General features: G+C 44.6%; 1 protein-coding gene across 2 annotated transcripts; it reads right to left on the bottom strand.

Moving 5' to 3' along the window:
* Positions 1-774: 774 nt before the first annotated feature.
* On the bottom strand, positions 775-21895 carry LOC139420266 (V-type proton ATPase catalytic subunit A). 2 transcript variants are annotated; one of them, XM_071170159.1, is made up of 15 exons: positions 21732-21895; positions 15888-15984; positions 15529-15657; positions 9651-9865; positions 9155-9292; positions 8916-9067; positions 8473-8635; positions 8263-8371; positions 8014-8136; positions 7770-7884; positions 7595-7658; positions 7198-7401; positions 6860-6954; positions 6593-6764; positions 775-1751 (listed from the first exon to the last, which is right to left on the bottom strand). In XM_071170159.1, the coding sequence occupies exons 2-15, from the start codon at positions 15967-15969 to the stop codon at positions 1659-1661; spliced, it is 1854 nt and encodes a 617-aa protein (XP_071026260.1). In that variant the 5' UTR covers positions 15970-15984; positions 21732-21895; the 3' UTR covers positions 775-1658. The 2 variants fall into 2 exon arrangements, with proteins under 2 accessions (XP_071026260.1, XP_071026261.1); XM_071170160.1 differs by lacking the exon at positions 21732-21895 and adding an exon at positions 18791-18881.
* Positions 21896-22135: the final 240 nt, after the last annotated feature.

The following is a 22135-nucleotide window of genomic DNA, read 5'->3' as shown; positions in this document are numbered from 1 at the left end:
TTGTTGCCCTCCTACGGCCTCCTCCACGTCTCCTGATGTACTGGCCTGTCTCCTGGTAGCACCTCCATGCTCTGGACACTACGCTGACAGACACAGCAAACGTTCTTTCCACAGTTCGCATTGATGTGCCATCCTGGATGAGCTGCACTACCTGAGCCACTTGTGTGGGTTGTAGACTCCGTCTCATGCTACCACTAGAGTGAAAGCACCGCCAGCATTCAAGTGACCAAAACATCAGCCAGGAAGCATAGGAACTGAGAAGTGGTCTGTGGTTACCCCCTGCAGAACCACTCCTTTATTGGGGGTGTCTTGCTAATTGCCTATCATTTCCACCTGTTGTCTATTCCATTTGCACAACAGCATGTGAAATTTATTGTCAATCAGTGTTGCTTCCTAAGTGGACAGTTTGATTGACTTGGAGTTACATTGTGTTGTTTAAGTGTTCCCTTTATTTTTTTGAGCAGTGTATTTGGCTAAGGTGTATGTAAACTTCCGACTTCAACTGTATGTACATTATTTTTAGTGACTGAAATTTTGTAGTTGAGAGGAATGCACGTAGCAATACTAGTTTAACCAGCAGCACCAGACACATCCTTTACTGTCACTCTTACACTAACATACATGACTGCATCTGATCTCTGTGTTCACTACTACTATTGTTGGTACGGCACACACAAACTATCAACGTATCATACACTAGCAGCAATCTCTTGATTACACGTACAGAACATGCAGAGAAGACTGACATCTACTGAATCACACACAGTCACGACATTCACCATTTTGTTTTGTTGCTTTATTTCGTTTTACACATTTTATTCTTTGGGACTCAAACACTTATCCTATTTTTTATTTAACTAGGCAAGTCAGTTAAGAACAAATTCTTATTTACAATGACGGCCTACACCGGACAAACCCGGACGACGCTGCTGCCAATTGTGCACCGCCCAATGCAACACTTAATCACGACCGGTTGTGATACAGCCTGGATGAGCAGTGGAAAGGAGAGGACAAGAGAGCCCACCTCTTACACACGTACAAGACTACACCACGTAAATCACTATCATAAGAAAAACAACAAACAACCAGCCCAGGCGATGTCCACATCACACACCTGCAATAAATAGTCACTCTGCTTAAGTATTTCATGTTAATTTTCTGTACAGGTATTGAACTATAATTACATCAACTGACATCGTCAGGTGCACAGCTAGGGCCAGAGACCATGTGCAAAACAAATGGGGAGGGATGGGCAGTGCAGGGGTTAAGAGTGAGATTAAATGTCTCACACACACAAAGACATGTAAACATACACACAAAGGTAATGGGGCAGATCTTTGACCATGCTGGGGAAAAGACACGGAGGCAACATAATACAAGAACACAGTACATTTCCTTCTGTTTTTGCCCACACAGACACACATTGGGTAAACTGATGGCAGGTTTGGTGTAAACACAAGGAAATGGAATGTGAGGCTGCAGTGGAGGTCTCTGCAGAGAGGGGGGGGGGGGGGGGGGGGGGGGCAGACATGCACTGCCTCTGGGATGAGGGGTCAGGGGCTCAGTCCTCCAGGCTGCAGTGGAGGTATCTGCAGAGAGAGAGGGGGGGGGGGGACGACGACAGACATGCACTGCCCCTGGGATGAGGGGTCGGGGGCTCAGTCCTCCAGGCTGCGGAAGGAGTTCTGCATGTCCTCCAGCAGCTGGGCGTAGTCAGCCTTGATCTTGGTCTCTCCCTCCTTCACTGGGTCCTATAACAGACCAGAAACAGTAACACAGAGGCTGGGTTCTATAACAGACCAGAAACAGAGTAACACAGAGGCTGGGTTCTATAACAGACCAGAAACAGTAACACAGAGGCTGGGTTCTATAACAGACCAGAAACAGTAACACAGAGGCTGGGTTCTATAACAGACCAGAAACAGAGTAACACAGAGGCTGGGTTCTATAACAGACCAGAAACAGTAACACAGAGGCTGGGTTCTATAACAGACCAGAAACAGTAACACAGAGGCTGGGTTCTATAACAGACCAGAAACAGTAACACAGAGGCTGGGTTCTATAACAGACCAGAAACAGAGTAACACAGAGGCTGGGTTCTATAACAGACCAGAAACAGTAACACAGAGGCTGGGTTCTATAACAGACCAGAAACAGAGTAACACAGAGGCTGGGTTCTATAACAGACCAGAAACAGTAACACAGAGGCTGGGTTCTATAACAGACCAGAAACAGTAACACAGAGGCTGGGTTCTATAACAGACCAGAAACAGAGTAACACAGAGGCTGGGTTCTATAACAGACCAGAAACAGTAACACAGAGGCTGGGTTCTATAACAGACCAGAAACAGTAACACAGAGGCTGGGTTCTATAACAGACCAGAAACAGTAACACAGAGGCTGGGTTCTATAACAGACCAGAAACAGAGTAACACAGAGGCTGGGTTCTATAACAGACCAGAAACAGAGTAACACAGAGGCTGGGTTCTATAACAGACCAGAAACAGAGTAACACAGAGGCTGGGTTCTATAACAGACCAGAAACAGTAACACAGAGGCTGGGTTCTATAACAGACCAGAAACAGTAACACAGAGGCTGGGTTCTATAACAGACCAGAAACAGAGTAACACAGAGGCTGGGTTCTATAACAGACCAGAAACAGTAACACAGAGGCTGGGTTCTATAACAGACCAGAAACAGTAACACAGAGGCTGGGTTCTATAACAGACCAGAAACAGTAACACAGAGGCTGGGTTCTATAACAGACCAGAAACAGAGTAACACAGAGGCTGGGTTCTATAACAGACCAGAAACAGTAACACAGAGGCTGGGTTCTATAACAGACCAGAAACAGAGTAACACAGAGGCTGGGTTCTATAACAGACCAGAAACAGTAACACAGAGGCTGGGTTCTATAACAGACCAGAAACAGTAACACAGAGGCTGGGTTCTATAACAGACCAGAAACAGAGTAACACAGAGGCTGGGTTCTATAACAGACCAGAAACAGTAACACAGAGGCTGGGTTCTATAACAGACCAGAAACAGTAACACAGAGGCTGGGTTCTATAACAGACCAGAAACAGTAACACAGAGGCTGGGTTCTATAACAGACCAGAAACAGAGTAACACAGAGGCTGGGTTCTATAACAGACCAGAAACAGAGTAACACAGAGGCTGGGTTCTATAACAGACCAGAAACAGTAACACAGAGGCTGGGTTCTATAACAGACCAGAAACAGTAACACAGAGGCTGGGTTCTATAACAGACCAGAAACAGAGTAACACAGAGGCTGGGTTCTATAACAGACCAGAAACAGAGTAACACAGAGGCTGGGTTCTATAACAGACCAGAAACAGTAACACAGAGGCTGGGTTCTATAACAGACCAGAAACAGAGTAACACAGAGGCTGGGTTCTATAACAGACCAGAAACAGAGTAACACAGAGGCTGGGTTCTATAACAGACCAGAAACAGAGTAACACAGAGGCTGGGTTCTATAACAGACCAGAAACAGTAACACATAGGCTGGGTTCTATAACAGACCAGAAACAGAGTAACACAGAGGCTGGGTTCTATAACAGACCAGAAACAGAGTAACACAGAGGCTGGGTTCTATAACAGACCAGAAACAGAGTAACACAGAGGCTGGGTTCTATAACAGACCAGAAACAGTAACACAGAGGCTGGGTTCTATAACAGACCAGAAACAGTAACACAGAGGCTGGGTTCTATAACAGACCAGAAACAGTAACACAGAGGCTGGGTTCTATAACAGACCAGAAACAGTAACACAGAGGCTGGGTTCTATAACAGACCAGAAACAGTAACACAGAGGCTGGGTTCTATAACAGACCAGAAACAGTAACACAGAGGCTGGGTTCTATAACAGACCAGAAACAGTAACACAGAGGCTGGGTTCTATAACAGACCAGAAACAGTAACACAGAGGCTGGGTTCTATAACAGACCAGAAACAGTAACACAGAGGCTGGGTTCTATAACAGACCAGAAACAGTAACACAGAGGCTGGGTTCTATAACAGACCAGAAACAGTAACACAGAGGCTGGGTTCTATAACAGACCAGAAACAGAGTAACACAGAGGCTGGGTTCTATAACAGACCAGAAACAGTAACACAGAGGCTGGGTTTTATAACAGACCAAAAACATATAGGACCCAGCCTCTGTGTTACTCTGTTTCTGGTCTGTTATAGAACCCAGCCTCTGTGTTACTCTGTTTCTGGTCTGTTATAGAACCCAGCCTCTGTGTTACTCTGTTTCTGGTCTGTGTAACTCTTAACAGACCAGACATACACTACTGGTCAACATTTTTAGAACACCTACTCATTCAAGGGTTTTTCTTTATTTTCACTATTATTCTATGTAGAAAATAGTGAAGACATCAAAACTATGAAATAACATATAACATAACGTATTCATGTAGTAACCAACAACAAAAAAATCAAAATATATTTTATATTTGAGATTCTTCAAATAGCCACCCTTTGCATTGACGGCAGCTTTGCACACTCTTGGCATTCTCTCAACCAGCTTCAACTGGATTGCTTTTCTGACAGTCTTGAAGGATTTTCCACATATGCTGAGCACTAGTTGGCTGCTTTTCCTTCACTCTGCGGTCCTACTAATCCCAAGCCATCTCAATTTGGTTGAGGTCGGGTTTGTTGTCGAGGTCAGGTCATTCGATGCAGCACTCCATTACTATCCTTCTTGGAAAATAGCCCTTACACAGGCTGGAGGTGTGTTGGGTCATTGTCCTGTTGGAAAAACAAATTATAGTCCCACTAAGTGCAAACCAGATGGGATGGTGTATCGCTGCAGAATGCTGGGGTAGCCATGCTGGTTAAGAGTGCCTTGAATTCTAAATAAATCACAGACAGTGCTTCATGCTTTACGGTGGGAAATACACATGCAGAGATCATCCGTTCACCCACACTACGTCTCACAAAGACATGGCAGTTGGAACCAAAAATCTCCAATTTGAACAAATTTCCACTGGTCTAATGTCAATTGCTCGTGTTTCTTGGCCCAAGCAAGTCTCATTTCTTCTTATTGGTGTCCTTTAGTAGTGGTATCTTTGCAGCAATTTGACCACAAAGGCCTGATTCACACAGTCTCCTCTGAACAGTTGATGTTGAGATGTGTCTGTTACTTGAACTGTGAAGCATTTATTTGGGCTGCAATTTCTGAGGCTGGTAACCATAATGAACTTACCCTCAGCAGAGGTAACTCTGGGTCTTCCCATTGGCAAATCTGGTGCAATCCATGAGGAGATGCATTGCAGTGCTTAATGCAGCTGGTGGCCACACCAGATACTGACTGTTTCTTTTGATTTTGACACCCCCCCCCTCCCCCTTATTCAGGGACACATTATTCCATGTCTGTGGAAATTGTTCAGTTTATGTCTCAGTTGTTGAATCTTGTTATGTTCATACAAATATTTACACATGTTAAGTTTGCTGAAAATAAACATAGTTGACAGTGAGAGGACGTTTCTTTTTTCCGGAGTTTACATGATTCCATATGTGTTATTTCATAGTTTTGATGTCTTCAGTAATGAAAATAGTACAAATAAAGACAACCCTTGAAAGAGTAGGTGTTCTAAACATTTTGACTGGCTGTGTATTGAGTAACACAGAGGATGTGTCCTATAAGAGGCCAGACATACAGAGTAACAGAGGCTGGGTCCTATAACAGGCCAGACATACAGAGTAACAGAGGATGGGTCCTATAACAGACTAGACATACAGAGTAACACAGAGGCTGGGTCCTATAACAGGCCAGACATACAGAGTAACAGAGGCTGGGTCCTATAACAGGCCAGACATACAGAGTAACAGAGGCTGGGTCCTATAACAGGCCAGACATACAGAGTAACAGAGGATGGGTCCTATAACAGGCCAGACATACAGAGTAACACAGAGGATGGGTCCTATAACAGGCCAGACATACAGAGTAACACAGAGGCTGGTCCTATAACAGGCCAGACATACAGAGTAACAGAGGATGGGTCCTATAACAGACTAGACATACAAAGTAAGACAGAGAATGGGTCCTATAAGAGGCCAGACATACAGAGTAACAGAGGATGGGTCCTATAAGAGGCCAGACATACAGAGTAACACAGAGGCTGGGTCCTATAACAGGCCAGACATACAGAGTAACAGAGGATGGGTCCTATAACAGGCCAGACATACAGAGTAACACAGAGGCTGGGTCCTATAACAGGCCAGACATACAGAGTAACACAGAGGCTGGTCCTATAACAGGCCAGAAATACAGAGTAACAGAGGATGGGTCCTATAAGAGGCCAGACATACAGAGTAACAGAGGCTGGGTCCTATAACAGACTAGACATACAAAGTAACACAGAGGCTGAGAAACAGAGACAACACCACAAAGAGACCAAAATATAGATAAACAGCAAGAGAAACACTCAGATGGAGATTACATAGAAAGACAGACAGATCCAGGGAAAAACAGACATGTACAAGGAGGGAAGATAAAACAAGTAGAAAGAAAGACAAAGAACACACACAAAGATGGAGAAACTGTCAGACTGCTGCTGTACCTTGAACTTCATGGAGCTAAGTCTGTAGAGGATCTCTCCCAGGTGTTCTCTGATCATGGACCAGGTGATCTTGTTGTCGCTCTGAGCCGTGGTCTCCACTGCGTGCCGTGCCATGTCATAGAAGGCTATTATGTTGGACAGGATGCCAACAGTCTTATAGAAGGGACAGAACCTGCAGGGAGTTTAGAGGGCAGAGAGTTACAGTTGTAGTCTTTCGGTATTTGCCGGAAATATTTGAGTATGTCAGACAGTGACACTGTGTGTTACCGGTCATAGGGGGTGTAACCATTCTGTTGCAGGAAGTCATCCTTGAGGAGCTTGGCCACCTCCAGGGTGATCTTATCAGTTTCGGCCAGCGAGGCCTGTCACCAAGACAGCAAGGACAATATTAAGTTCCCTTCAAATTACACAGATCTCAAAACGCTGGGCAACTGGAAATTCATACGCATTCTCCATGTTTCTTTCATCTACTCAGGGATAAAAGACTTCACAACGAAAGATAGCACATAGGAATGAATAGAACAATGATGGCATAATGGGTGGACTGGCGGCCATTGGTTATCCCTGCCTTCTCTTTCTTCACCATGCCCTTCGTTCCCCCTCACCTTGCCGACCAGCTGTACGATCTCAGCCAGGTCCTCCTCCTCTTGCAGAATCTCCTTGGCCTTGGTGCGCAGCGGGACGAACTCAGGGAAGTGCTTGTCGTAGTACTCGTCCAGCGCCCGCGTGTACTTACTGTAGCTGATCAGCCAGTTGACTGACGGAAAGTGCTTCCTCTGGGCCAGCTTCTTATCCAGACCCCAGAACACCTGTGTGTGTGTGAGTGAGTGTGTGATTGAGTGAGTGAGTGTGAGTGAGAGAGAAACGATGGAGGCAGGTAGAGGTAGAGAAAAAGAGGATGAAGATAAGGATTGATAATCCCTAAAGCTGATCTTTATTTATTTGCTCCATATGTATGAGTGTGGTCTATCAGAGCCAGATAGAAACAGGCTGTATTCATACCTGCACGATACCCAGGGTAGCCGATGTCACAGGATCAGAGAAGTCACCACCAGGGGGAGACACACTGAATGGGGACAGAATAACAGTAACATGTGGTTAATAGCGAGAGAAGAAGCACTCCACTTCTGTCTATTCCAGCGTGGATAGATTGTGTTGGCAGGTTAACTGTACTCACGCCCCCACGATGCTGACGCTGCCCTCTCTCTCTGGGTTTCCCAAACACTTCACCCTGCCAGCACGCTCGTAGAATGACGCTAGACGGGCACCCAGGTAGGCAGGATAACCACTGTCTGTGGACATACACAAAATGTGTTTTCTTTATGACCAGCTGATTTAGACCTAGTTCACCCCACTAGCCTTAGAAGTTGTCCTTTACATTGCTTTAAATTGTATTTTGGGTGTTACCAGCAGCCACTCACCAGCGGGCATCTCAGCCAGTCGACCAGAGATCTCCCTGAGAGCCTCGGCCCATCGAGAGGTGGAGTCAGCCATCATGCTCACGTTGTAGCCCATGTCCCTGAAGTACTCTGACAGTGTGATCCCTACAGGTACACACAGCAGATAAGTAGGTGATTGGTTAGGGGGTGTGCTCCATGTTTTGGTCTCAGGCCTGCTATTGGCTGGGAGGTGTGCCGTGTTGTGTTCTAGGCCCTGTGATGGGTTCTTACCGGTGTAGATGGAGGCCTCTCTGGCAGCCACAGGCATGTTGGAGGTGTTGGCCACCAGCGCTGTTCTCTTCATGATGCTCTCAGTCTTCCCATCCACCTCCATGGTCAGCTATTGAACAGACACACTGTCAATCATCCTTACATCCAATTGGAAACTGGCTAAGGGTAATAGTGATGATCATGATAATCCAATAACATAACACCACCAACCTCGGGGAAATCTCGCAATACTTCTGACATCTCGTTCCCGCGCTCCCCGCAGCCTACGTAGACGATGACGTCACTGTTGGAGTACTTGGACAGGGACTGGGAGATGACAGTTTTACCACAGCCAAAAGCTCCGGGGATGGCTGTGGTCCCTCCCTGGACACACCTGGACACAGAGACAGGCAGGTAGACAAGCAGAACAGACCAGGGGCAGGGAGATGGAAGCAGTGGTTGAGTATATTGGCAGAAACGGTTAAGAAGTAGTAATGGAGTTTCCTTGAAGCAGAATAGCAAAGACATAAGAAAGGACATTCTGATAGTGTCCTTGAAGATGGAGAACGAGGAAAAGGTGGAGAAGGAGAGTGGTGAGAGAGTTTCCCAGAAGCAGAGATGGAGAAAGGTGACAGAAAAAGAGGGAAAGGTGGAGTAAGAGAGAGGGGACTCACGGGAAGAGGGCGTCCAGTACTCTCTGTCCGGTCAGCAGTGGGTGATTGGCCGGTAACTTCTCTGTGACCGGGCGAATCTGTCGCACTGGCCAGACCTGGACCATGGTGAACTTCTCCTTCATACCCTCAAACTCCAACTCCAACACCACGTCCTGAAACACACACCAAACCCTCAGTCCAAATACATCGATTTCCACACATGTATTACTATGGATTGAGACTAGGGAGGTTGGACTAACCGAGACGTCATAGTTTCCGGGGGGAGCCACATAGGTGACGGTTCCTCTGTTCCTCGGGGGCAGCATGATCTTGTGCTTGATAAGGGAGTTCTCAAACACCATCCCGTAGATATCACCCCCTGTGATGTGACTGCCCACCTAAGAAAGAGAGAGCGGTGATGAGGGGTTAATGCTGAACAATTAAATGTTTTTGTTGTTCAGCATGTGCTCTAAGGCAGGGTTTCCCCAAACTCGGGTCAGGGGGTCCCACGTGGGTGCACATTTTGGTTTTCGCCCTAGCACGACACAGTGGATACAAATAATCAATCAAAGCTTGGTGATGAGTTGGTTATTTGAATCAGCTGTGTAGTGCTAGGGCAAAAACCTAAATGTGAACCCAGGTGGGCCCCAGGACTAAGTTTGGGAAACTCTGCTCTAGGGTCACTTCAAACTTTGTATAATGTAAACCACGCAACACTTTTATTAAAACATTGACAGAGTAGTAGGACACACCCACCCGTAAGCTCTTGACGGGGGAGAACTCCCATTTCAGGTCTCGGTTGAGGGCTCCGATGTTGACTCCGCGGGGGATGTAGATGCTCTGTGTTAGGTCATTGATGTCCTTTAGGGGGCGCTGGATACCGTCAAAGATGGAGCCCATGATGCCTGGGCCCAGCTCCACAGACAGAGGCTTTCCAGTCCGCAGCACTGGGTCCCCAACAGACACGCCCGCTGTGACAACGCTCAGGAACACACCATGTGTTAATGGATCAAGCCTGGGCAAGCAATCTGATCTCGTTCTCAATGATCAGTGCTTTTTGTTTTACATTGCTGTCCAGTGGTTCTGAATTTACCATGCACCTGACTCAACATTTTTCTGTGCAATAGCCTTCTGATTTGAACATTTGAAAAGCGTTGATGTGTGTACTAGGCTATTTGATTGAATTTGTGTTACAGCACTTTGGTTTCACTAATAAATAAATATGTTGAAATGGAACCAAATTATTTGTTTGTGTCTTCAGCCCTTTTTAAATAGGATAGATGGGCTATATGGTCTACAGTATAAGTTGAATGTGATGGTCTGCCTATAACCATCCTGAGTAGGCTTATAACTCCATTCATATTCATAGATTAAATAAATGAATTAAATTGGTAATGAGATACTTTCAGGCTACTTAATGCGATGCATGTCTGTTGAATTTGGAAGAATCCTCCTGCACTCGGCCCCCCCAATCTACTCAGCCAATCAGGAGCCGCTACTGCGTTGCAGCCATGGCATACTGCATACTTTTAACTAAACGGTATGTGCTAAATAGTATGCAACAATGAGCAAATAGTATGCAGTTTAAGTATGTAGTACACTATTATGGGTATCTGGACATGGCCCGCGTGTACAGTGGCTTGCGAAAGTATACACCCCCTTGGCATAAATATTTTTTATTGTGAAACAAGACAAAAAAAACTGAACTTCAGCGTGCATAACTATTCACCCCCCTAAAGTCATTTGTAGAGCCAACTTTTGCAGAAATTACAGCTTCAAGTCTCTTGGGGTATGTTTCCATAAGCTTGGCACATCTAGCCACTGGGATTTTTGCCCATTCTTCAAGTCAAAACTGCTCCAGCTCCTTCAAGTTGGATGGATTCCGCTGGTGTACAGCGATCGTTAAGGCATACCACAGATTGTCAATTGGATTGAGGTCTGGGCTTTGACTAGGCCATTCCAAGACATTTAAATGTTTCCCCTTAAACCACTCGAGCGTTGCTTTAGCAGTATGCTTAGGGTCATTGTCCTGCTGGAAGGTGAACCTCTGTCCCAGTCTCAAATCTCTGGAAGACAAAGGTTTTCCTCAAGACTTTCCCTGTATTTAGCGCCATCTATCATTCCTTCAATTCTGACCAGTTTCCCAGTTACTGCTGATAAAAAACATCCCCACAGCATGACGCTGCCGCCACCATGCTTCACTGTGGGAATGGTGTTCTAGGGGTGATGAGAGGTGTTGGGTTTGCGCCAGACATAGAGTTTTCCTTGATGGTCAAAAAGCTTCATTTGTGTCTTATCTGACCAGAGTACCATCTTCCATATACTTGGGGAGTCTCCCACATGCCTTCTGGCGGATACCAAACGTGTTTGCTTATTTTCTTCTTTAAGCAATGGCCTTTTTTCTGGCCACTGGTGACATATTCTTTCCATTTTTTAATAATGGATTTAATGGTGCTCCGTGGGATGTTCAAAGTTTCAGGTATTTTTTATAACCCAACCCTGATCTGTACTTCTCCCCAACTTTGTCCCTGACCTGTTTGGGGAGCTCCTTGGTCTTCATGGTGCAGCTTGCTTGGTGGTGTGCCTTGCTTAGTGGTGTTGCAGACTCTGGGGTCTTTCAGAACAGGTGTGTGTGTGATATATATATATATATATATATATATATATATATATATATATAGATATATATAGATATATATATATATATATCATACACACACAGATCATGTGACACTAGTTCCGGCACCGACAGAGATGGCCGCCTCGCATTCCTAGGAAACTATGCAGTTTGTTTTTTTACGTGTTATTTCTTACATTGGTACCCCAGGTCATCTTAGGTTTCATTACATACAGTCGAGAAGAACTACTGAATATAAGAGCAGCGTCAACTCACCATCAGTACGAAGAATATGACTTTCACGAAGCGGATCCTGTGTTCTGCCTTTCACCCAGGACAACGGAATGGATCCCAGCCGGCGACCCAAAAAAACTACTTCGTAAAAGGGGGAAACGAAGCGGTCTTCTCCGGAGACGGGCACATCGTACACCACTCCCTAGCATTCTTCTCGCCAATGTCCAGTCTCTTGACAACAAGGTTGATGAAATCCGAGCAAGGGTAGCATTCCAGAGGGACATCAGAGACTGTAACGTTCTTTGCTTCACGGAAACATGGCTCACTGGAGAGACGCTATCGGAGTCGGTGCAGCCAGCTGGTTTCTCCACGCATCGCACCGACAGAAACAAACATCTTTCTGGTAAGAAGAGGGGCGGGGGCGTATGCTTCATGGTTAACGAGACGTGGTGGGGCCACAACAACATACAGGAACTCAAGTCCTTCTGGTCACCTGATTTAGAATTCCTCACAATCAAATGTCGACCGCATTATCTACCAAGGGAATTCTCTTTGATTATAATCACAGCCGTAAAAATTCCACCCCAAGCAGACACATCGATGGCTCTGAACAAACTTTATTTGACTCTTTGCAAACTGGAATCCATATATCCGAAGGCTGCATTCATTGTAGCTGGGGATTTTAACAAGGCTAATCTGAAAACAAGACTCCCTAAATTGTATCAGCATATCAATTGCGCAACCAGGGCTGGAAAAACCTTGGATCATTGCTACTCTAACTTCCGCGACGCATATAAGGCCCTGCTCCGCTCTCCATTCGGAAAAGCTGACCACGACTCCATTTTGTTGATCCCTGCCTACAGACAGAAACTAAAACAAGAAGCTCCCGCGCTGAGGTCTGTTCAACGCTGGTCCGACCAATCTGATTCCACACTCCAAGACTGCTTCCATCACGTGGATTGGGATATGTTTCGTATTGCGTCAGACAACAACATTGACGAATATGCTGATTCGGTGAGCGAGTTCATTAGAACGTGCGTTGAAGATGTCGTTCCCATAGCAACGATTAAAACATTCCCAAACCAGAAACCGTGGATTGATGGCAGCATTCGCGTGAAACTGAAAGCGCGAACCACTGCTTTTAATCAGGGCAAGGTGACCGGAAACATGACCGAATACAAACAGTGTAACTATTCCCTCCGCAAGGCAATCAAACAAGCTAAGCGTCAGTATAGAGACAAAGTAGAATCTCAATTCAACGGCTCAGACACAAAAGGTATGTGGCATGGTCTACAGTCAATCACGGATTACAAAAAGAAAACCAGCCCCGTCACGGACCAGGATGTCTTGCTCCCAGGCAGACTAAATAACTTTTTTGCCCGCTTTGAGGACAATACAGTGCCACTGACACGGCCCGCAACCAAAACCTGCGGGCTCTCCTTCACTGCAGCCGACGTGAGGAAAACATTTAAACGTGTCAACCCTCACAAGGCTGCAGGCCCAGACGGCATCCCCAGCCGCGCCCTCAGAGCATGCGCAGACCAGCTGGCTGGTGTGTTTACGGACATATTCAATCAATCCCTATCCCAGTCTGTTGTTCCCACATGCTTCAAGAGGGCAACCATTGTTCCTGTTCCCAAGAAAGCTAAGGTAACTGAGCTTAACTCACTTCCGTCATTACGAAGTGCTTTTAGAGACTATTAAAGGACCATATCACCTCCACCGTACCTGACACCCTAGACCCACTCCAATTAGCTTACCGCCCAAATAGGTCCACAGACGATGCAATCTCAACCACACTGCACACTGCCCTAACCCATCTGGACAAGAGGAATACCTATGTGAGAATGCTGTTCAACGACTACAGCTCGGCATTTAACACCATAGTGCCCTCCAAGCTCGTCATCAAGCTCGAGACCCTGGGTCTCGACCCCGCCCTGTGCAACTGGGTACTGGACTTCCTGACGGGCCGCCCCCAGGTGGTGAGGGTAGGCAACAACATCTCCACCCCGCTGATCCTCAACACTGGTGCCCCACAAGGGTGCGTTCTGAGCCCTCTCCTGTACTCCCTATTCACCCACGACTGCGTGGCCATGCACACCTCCAATTCAATCATCAAGTTTGCGGACGACACAACAGTGGTAGGCTTGATTACCAACAACGACGAGACGGCCTACAGGGAGGAGGTGAGGGCCCTCGGAGTGTGGTGTCAGGAAAATAACCTCACACTCAACGTCAACAAAACTAAGGAGATGATTGTGGACTTCAGGAAACATCAGAGGGAACACCCCCCTATCCACATCGATGGAACAGTAGTGGAGAGGGTAGTAAGTTTTACGTTCCTCGGCGTACACATCACAGACAAACTGAATTGGTCCACCCACACAGACAGCATCGTGAAGAAGGCGCAGCAGTGCCCCTTCAACCTCAGGAGGCTGAAGATATTTGGCTTGTCACCAAAAGCACTCACAAACTTCTACAGATGCACAATCGAGAGCATCCTGTCGGGCTGTATCACCGCCTGGTACGGCAACTGCTCCGCCCACAACCGTAAGGCTCTCCAGAGGGTAGTGAGGTCTGCACAACGCACAACAACCACCGAGCCACTGCCTGTTCACCCCGCTATCATCCAGAAGGCGAGGTCAGTACAGGTGCATCAAAGCTGGAACCGAGAGACTGAAAAACAGCTTCTATCTCAAGGCCATCAGACTGTTAAACAGCCACCACTAACATTGAGTGGCTGCTGCCAACACACTGACTCAACTCCAGCCACTTTAATAATGGGAATTGATGGGAAATGATGTAAAATATATCACTAGCCACTTTAAACAATGCTACCTAATATAATGTTTACATACCCTACATTATTCATCTCATATGTATACGTATATACTGTACTCTATATCATCTACTGCATCTTTATGTAATACATGTATCACTAGCCACTTTAACTATGCCACTTTGTTTACATACTCATCTCATATGTATATACTGCACTCAATACCATCTACTGTATCTTGCCTATGCCGCTCTGTACCATCACTCATTCATATATCTTTATGTACATATTCTTTATCCCCTTACACTTGTGTCTATAAGGTAGTAGTTCTGGAATTGTTAGCTAGATTACTTGTTGGTTATTACTGCATTGTCGGAACTAGAAGCACAAGCATTTCGCTACACTCGCATTAACATCTGCTAACCATGTGTATGTGACAAATAAAATTTTATTTTATTTGATTTAAATAAAGTCCACCTGTGTGCAATCTAACTAATTATGCAACTTCTGAAGGTAATTGGTTGCACCAGATCTTTTTCAGTGGCTTCATAGCAAAGGGGTGAATACATATGCACGCACCACTTTTCTGTTTTTTACTATTTAGAAACACGTTGTTTTTTTCATTTCACTTCACCAATTTGGGCTATTTTGTGTATGTCCATTACATGAAATGCAAATAAAAAATCAATTTAAATTACAGGTTGTAATGCAACAAAATAGGAAAAACACTAAGGGGGATGAATACTTTTGCAAGGAATTGTATGTACCAGAGAAATAGTTTCAGTAATGAACACATGGGTGATCATGTACAGATACAGTATGTACACACACCCCTACCTATCTAAAGGGAGTATATAGACAGTAAAACATTTTTATCCCAAATGACACCATGCTCCTTTTACAGAACACTTTTACAGTAGTGCACCACGTACGGAATAGGGTGCCATTTTGGGACACCGCCACAGTCAAGTGCAGTAACAGTGCAATATAACCCGTTAGGATACATGTCTCCTCGTAAACCTGGATGGTGGCCATGTCTCCCTCCAGCCTGATGATCTCTCCCACCAGCTCACTGTGGCCCACTCTCACCAGCTCATACATGGCCGCTCCCGCCATGGCAGTGGCCGTCACCACTACAGCACAGCCAGGGCACAACACAGGTCAGAGGTCACACAGCAGGCAAACACATGCAAGAGAGACAGATGTGATGTCTAGTCCAAACTTAACCCCCAGATTAGTGTAAGCAATATTGGTGGAAACAGCCTAGCCTACTACAACAGATATAGATGGGGCTCGTCATCAGCTAAAACCTTTGAAGGCTAAACAGAGGTACTGGTGACAGATCCATTTGAGTGATAGTGACCTGGGCCGGATACTCCATGGACGTATCCAAACTCGCTCTCCTTCTCCTCATCCCGGATCTTAGGCAGTTTAGACAGGTCCATCCCGACAGGCTAGATCTGCGGGAGAGAAAGAATAATTGAGTGAGTGTGTGAATGAGGGCGATAAAGGAAGATTGTTTTTTTCTCTCTGTCTCACCCTGTTACTTTAATCTGGGAAGAATGGGGCACAGTTGAAGAATGCTTCTGGTTATTTTGAAGACAGAACGCCACAGTGCTACTTTTAGAACGGTTACACTCTGTATATACAAGTGTATTGATTTGTGTTTTTATGGTTGACTGCATCCCAGACCATAGTAGGTTAGAGTCATGGCTGGGACACTTGACCCAGTCATTAGAAGGTCAACAGGCTTCTCATCCAACTCCCTATACATCCATCTAGTCACGAAACATGACAGTGCCTTCGATTGTGTACTCCATGTACATTTACATAGAAAGAACCTAAACGTCCCTTGTCTGTCACAAAATTATATTTGAAATTACTACGCAGATTGTCCATGGTGTTGGTCCTTCAGCTGGACGAAATTTGAGACAAAATATCCACAGGAAAGTATTAAACAAACAGACTTCAAACGCAGGTCTGTGTGTGTGGCTATTAGGGTGTGTCTGCTCATGACCAAAGGCACGTGCACAAGACCGAAGTGCATACTAGCAGGCATTTGCATGGTTTTGAGCATGTGCCAGGTGAAACATTTCTACTTCAGTACCTGTGCTCTTAAGTCAGGTAAACAATACTCTGCCGTGGATTGTCTTAATTTCAGCCTAATGAGTCACCAACCGTACAGACCAGTGGCAGAGCAACTGACAATGTCATTTTATTCAACATTTTGGCTTGTAAGGAAAATGTCCAAGATGTTGCAGTGCTTTGTTTGACTGTATATCAATACATATGACGGCTACTAGGATCGTATTCTGTGCAATAACACCAAGTGCATAAATAAGACAAATATTAGTTAAATAAATATGAAACAGTAAATTAAACTGTTTAATACACCTTTCATTTTGGAGCAAGGTAGCTGACAGCAAAGGTTTCAACTAGAGATGACGTGCAGGGATTTGTAGTCTTGCATGACGTCTACTTTTATGCCAACAACATTTTCAAATCTGAGTAAATAAAACCGAATATACTGATGTCACATTGTCCAAGAGAGATTTACAGTTATCAAAACACAGCCCTTATTTGAAGTGTCTCAAATCCACAATGGATAAAATGGAGAGAAAAAAAAACAATTGGAACCATTTCATGTTTGACTGCGAGGTTTTATGACATCCACCATGAGGCTAAATTGGCTGGAAAACAATGCTTCAAGAAGCTTTGTTTCCTCCTCACTACCAGCAACTAAAACCCACACCAACTTGGTTAGGGAGTGAAAATAACCATGAACCAAATCAAACAGGGAGACAAAATAAAATGCTTTGTATTCAAGCTCTGCAGCTCTTAAATAGGGGTGGTTATAATTTGTGGAACGTTCCAACAGGAATCTGTTCCTAAAAGTTTGTAAATAACAAGATTGCCAACAACGCATACAAAGTTGTATAGGGGCTGAATAAGAAATCAAATGTATTTATATAGCCCTTCTTACATCAGCTGATATATCAAAGTGCTGTACAGAAACCCAGTCGAAAACCCCAAACAGCAAGCAATGCAGGTGGCTATGAAAAACTCCCTAGAAAGGCCAAAACCTAGGAAGAAACCTAGAGAGGAACCAGGCTACGAGGGGTGGCCAGTCCTCTTCTGGCTGTGCCAGGTGGAGATTATAACAGAACATGGCCAAGATGTTCAAATGTTCATAAATGACCAGCATGGTCAAATAATAGTAATCACAGTGAACAGGTCAGGGTTCCATAGCCGCAGGCAGAACAGTTGAAACTGGAGCAGCAGCACGGCCAAGATACCGAGTAGGGAGTTGGCAAATGTCATTAAGTTCTCACTCAACACGTTAATTCCGAAAAATGTATCGGGTAGCTTATGAAAAAACATTAAGAATAAACTACGTGGTGAGTTGATGCCTATTCGGCAGCTAGTAAGCTAGGTGAATTGATCATGCAACTTTGTATGTGTTGCTTGTACTTTACGAAGTTTTTGGAAGAGATTCCTGTTGGAACGTTCCACAAATTATACCCACCCTTAAAAATCACCTCGACTAACGAGGTGACAGGTCCAACACATCCTGAGGATGATTCCAATCAGTGCTCTTCCACAACTAAATAGAACCAGCCTCGAAATCAAAAACCAAAGCCTGTAAGAATACACACTACTAGAGTAGATCCATAACTAAACCATATGATTACACACAGAAAAATGCCATACCACACACATAGGCTTAAAATTAAGCTTGCTGCAATTGAGAGACTGGCATATATAGCACACAATCAGAAACAGTCTGCACCAGTTTCCCAAACTCGGTCTTCAGGACCCCAACGGGTGTACGTTTTGGTTTTTGCCCTAGTACTACACAGCTGATTCAAATCAGCAAGTGTAACAGTATAAGTTTAGACCGTCCCCTCGCCCATACCCGGGCGCGAACTAGGGACCTTCTGCACACATCAACAACTGACACCCACGAAGCATCGTTACCCATCGCTCCACAAAAGCCGCGGCCCTTGCAGAGCAAGGGGAACAACTACTTCAAGGTCTCAGAGCAAGTGACGTCACTGATTGAAACGCTATTTAGCGCACACCGCTAACTAAGCTAGGCGTTTCACATCCGTTACACAAGCTTACATTTTTTGAATCAGCTGTGTCGTGCTATGGCAAAAAAAACAAATCTGCACCCCTTGTGGTCCCGACGCCAGACTTTGGGAAACACTGGTCTGCACATACAAATCGCAGTCGGTCTGTTACCATGGCAATGGCACCCCTTACCCGATCTGCAACCATGATGATATCCCAGAGACTACAGCCCAACATGAAGACTCACGATTTACCAGCATCAAAAGTGAGAAATAGGACACACCTCCCCGCTCCCTCTGGACTTCCTCCCTGGTCGATTCTCACCGGGTGTGACGCAGTACGCTAACATTAGAGGGGAGATCCCAGGCAAGCATCACTGTATTTCTGTGCTCTTCTCTACCTTATGTGAAGGCTATGCTTCCCTCTTTCCCACTGTCTGTATGCTTCTCCCTCAAATGCTGCATAATAGCCTATGCCTCCCTTTGTTGTTTTTTTCACACACACAATCTGTCGTGACTTAATGTCATCTATACAGGCAGAAAACTGCAGGTGCTCTAACACAGGGGGCTGATGCTTCCTGATACTCCTGCATCTATACTACGGAGATTGAACAACCCCCATCACTCACTCTGTAGACACACACACCATTTCTGCTTCAGTGCCCTTACCACCCTTTCGTCCTTACCACAGATAGGGTATTTTCCTCCATGCTAGATGGGTCATCTGTGTAGAAATAGCCCCCCCAACAGGTCTAGTCTGTAGCTGCAGGATACAGACAACAATGGCTCAGGATGACCTCCAGTTCTCACCAGTGGACAGGACAGACTTAGTAAGCATTTATATGCGTTCTTCAGATGTAAGACCATCTAGTAAGCATTTATATGCGTTCTTCAGATGTAAGACCATCTTCTCTTCATCTCTTAATCTTAACTTGAATGTTCAATTCCCTTTGGATTACAACAGGTTCAAATTTGTCTTGTAAAACAAGCTAAAGAACACGGATACAGAAAAAAATAGACTGATTAATAATTCACCCATCAATCACTTCCATTGTGATTTTGGCATAGAGACTATGAATATATGCATGAGGCATCACATGACTGTGGCACATGACTGGCTAAGTTATATGGGGCCATTTGAGGAAGTGGAAAATCCTAGTGTGGGGAAAGATTGGGATGTCCACTCAGAGTGTGTGTGTGTCTTGGTGGTTCATATGCTGTGCAAGACATACGGATTCACACACTCAGAGTCCGGTCTATAAAAAGCTAGATGAGTGAACTTGAATCCCTTGACACAAGTGTACTTGTCTGGTCTTATAGCAGCCACCTACAAAGCTCAAATCTCTGGTATGATACAGGCAGAAGTTTCCCTTTAAAACAGATCTAGGACCAGCTTCATCTCCCTAAAGTTCCAACCTTTAAGGGGAAAAAGATTAATGCCAGGGGTAGGGGAAGTATTCAGTGTAAAACCCAGACATGCTTCCAGGTTCTATGGACTCATTTTAAAATCGAGGATACACTCCCATCACAGGGTACTGCAATGTTAACGTAAACAATCCGTAGTAAGGAAGGTCTTTCTGTGAGTGTAAAGGTAATAAAACACAATGGACCTTTAGCCTAATAAAATTGTTTCCTTAAGCATAATCAGTCTCGTAATGCAACTAGAGCAAGTGGGGGTTCTAAATTGTTGCATAATCCTGCAAACCCAACAGCTCATACTGAACTTCCTGTTTGAGTTTTAAAATGTTACAAAATAGTGCTAATCCACTCAGTGCATCCCTTGTCACAATGGATTCACATATTTACCAACAACTCCCCACAGGCTGAGATCCTATGCCCCAAAGGGCAAGTCTAGGATCATGTTCTCTGTTCTCAGTCCTAAAAGCTGCAACTAAAACTGGTCCTGAATCAACACTTGGGGACAATCATCCTCTTAACTAGCTGTTATTTTTTAACTATTCTGTTATTTCTTTGTTGTTAAGATAGAATACACAAAGGGTGGATCTCATTCTCAATAGTCCTGAAGCTTCCTTTCCCTTCCTTGTTGCATCTCCTTCCTTTGATACTGCACTAATCTATAGCACTAGACAGGTGAAAGAAAAATCCTCAGTGGGATTCCACAATATTGCTTTACCCTATCCTCACTTCTCAGAAAAGTACATTAGATGGAGGGGGGGGGGGGGGATAATGGGAACTCACATTAGAATATTGAGATTCACCCAAAGAGGTCATATCCTATGAGCAGACACTTCGGATGAGAAATTCAACATCCAAGTAAGGATATGGTGGGGCCCTGATGCTATTTGCATTGAATTATTCTTCCTTCTCTGCACCATCTCCAGCTCATTCTCCTCTTCCGCCATCAAACAATCATTATCACATGCCAATCTGTCACGAGGAACAAACCAAGGGAATAAAGACCAGCATGGGAATAATAAGTGATTGTTTGATTTACAATACCACATCTCACATGCAGAGAGTATCTGGATTTGATAACATTTGTAGTATGCCTAATAGCTTATCTGCACTGCCCCAAAGATGTACGTCAAATATAATCACCTTGTAAACACCATCGCTCACGCGCTGTAGGTATCGCCGTTCTTTTAGTTAAATGACACGTCTATCCCTGGCCATGTCACAGAAAATAACGCGTTACATTGTAGCTAGTAAAAAAATTATCCATCGATCAAATGAAAGACAAATACATTACCTGCTGAGGCACGACTTCTACGCATTTTTTTGCGGAATAACACCCGACATTTGAGAAGCTACCCTGCCAGCGATGCAATGTATTTGATTAATCAACCCAATAATGCAAACATGTTTAATTAATATAATTAGCTGCAGTTAATCCATGTTATTTGTCATTTTGTTCATTTAAATAGGCTTGAATGAAACACCACGACCAGAAGTAAATGTATTTTCCAATTATTCAATTTATATGATAAACAATATCAGACTTAGTGAAATAACATGGTTGTTTATGCAGTTTCATGGATAGCCATCGTTGGCAACATTGTAGGCGATTTAAAGCGTAGGTCATCGGTCAAAATCGCTTGCTCTGCCATTTTGATACATTTCAAAAATGACATTGCATTTAATCTGATATGATGACAATACAATGGGATAGCTACCTTCAGAAATGAAACGGTCCACCGTCTTGATCCTCTTCCTAGAGAAGATGTGAGTGTCGATCATGCGATAGCAAATGATCAGCTGACTTCATTCACAGCGCTTTGCAAAGCGCAGAAACTCTATGGCGAGACTCACAACCACTGCAAATGATTCATTCCACTGTGGTTCAATCCCACTGCGCTGTCAAAGACTATACAAGGAAAGAGAATACTTTCTCTCGATATTCGTATATAGTTTGACATTTAAATAATCACCAACAATAGAACAGAACAGCTGATGAGCAGCATCACAGCATTTTATTCAGCAATTAGAAATGAGGCTCGGATCAAGAAAAGATGGAAGGCTCCACAATAGACGGAGGGCAGAAAAACAAACAGTAGAATTATGTGGTCTTTTTTGAGAA

The sequence above is a fragment of the Oncorhynchus clarkii genome, chromosome 11 (assembly GCF_045791955.1).
Source record: "Oncorhynchus clarkii lewisi isolate Uvic-CL-2024 chromosome 11, UVic_Ocla_1.0, whole genome shotgun sequence".
NCBI lineage: Eukaryota > Metazoa > Chordata > Actinopteri > Salmoniformes > Salmonidae > Oncorhynchus > Oncorhynchus clarkii.
Note: the sequence above shows the minus strand (reverse complement) of the source record. Positions and strands in the feature narration are given on the sequence as shown.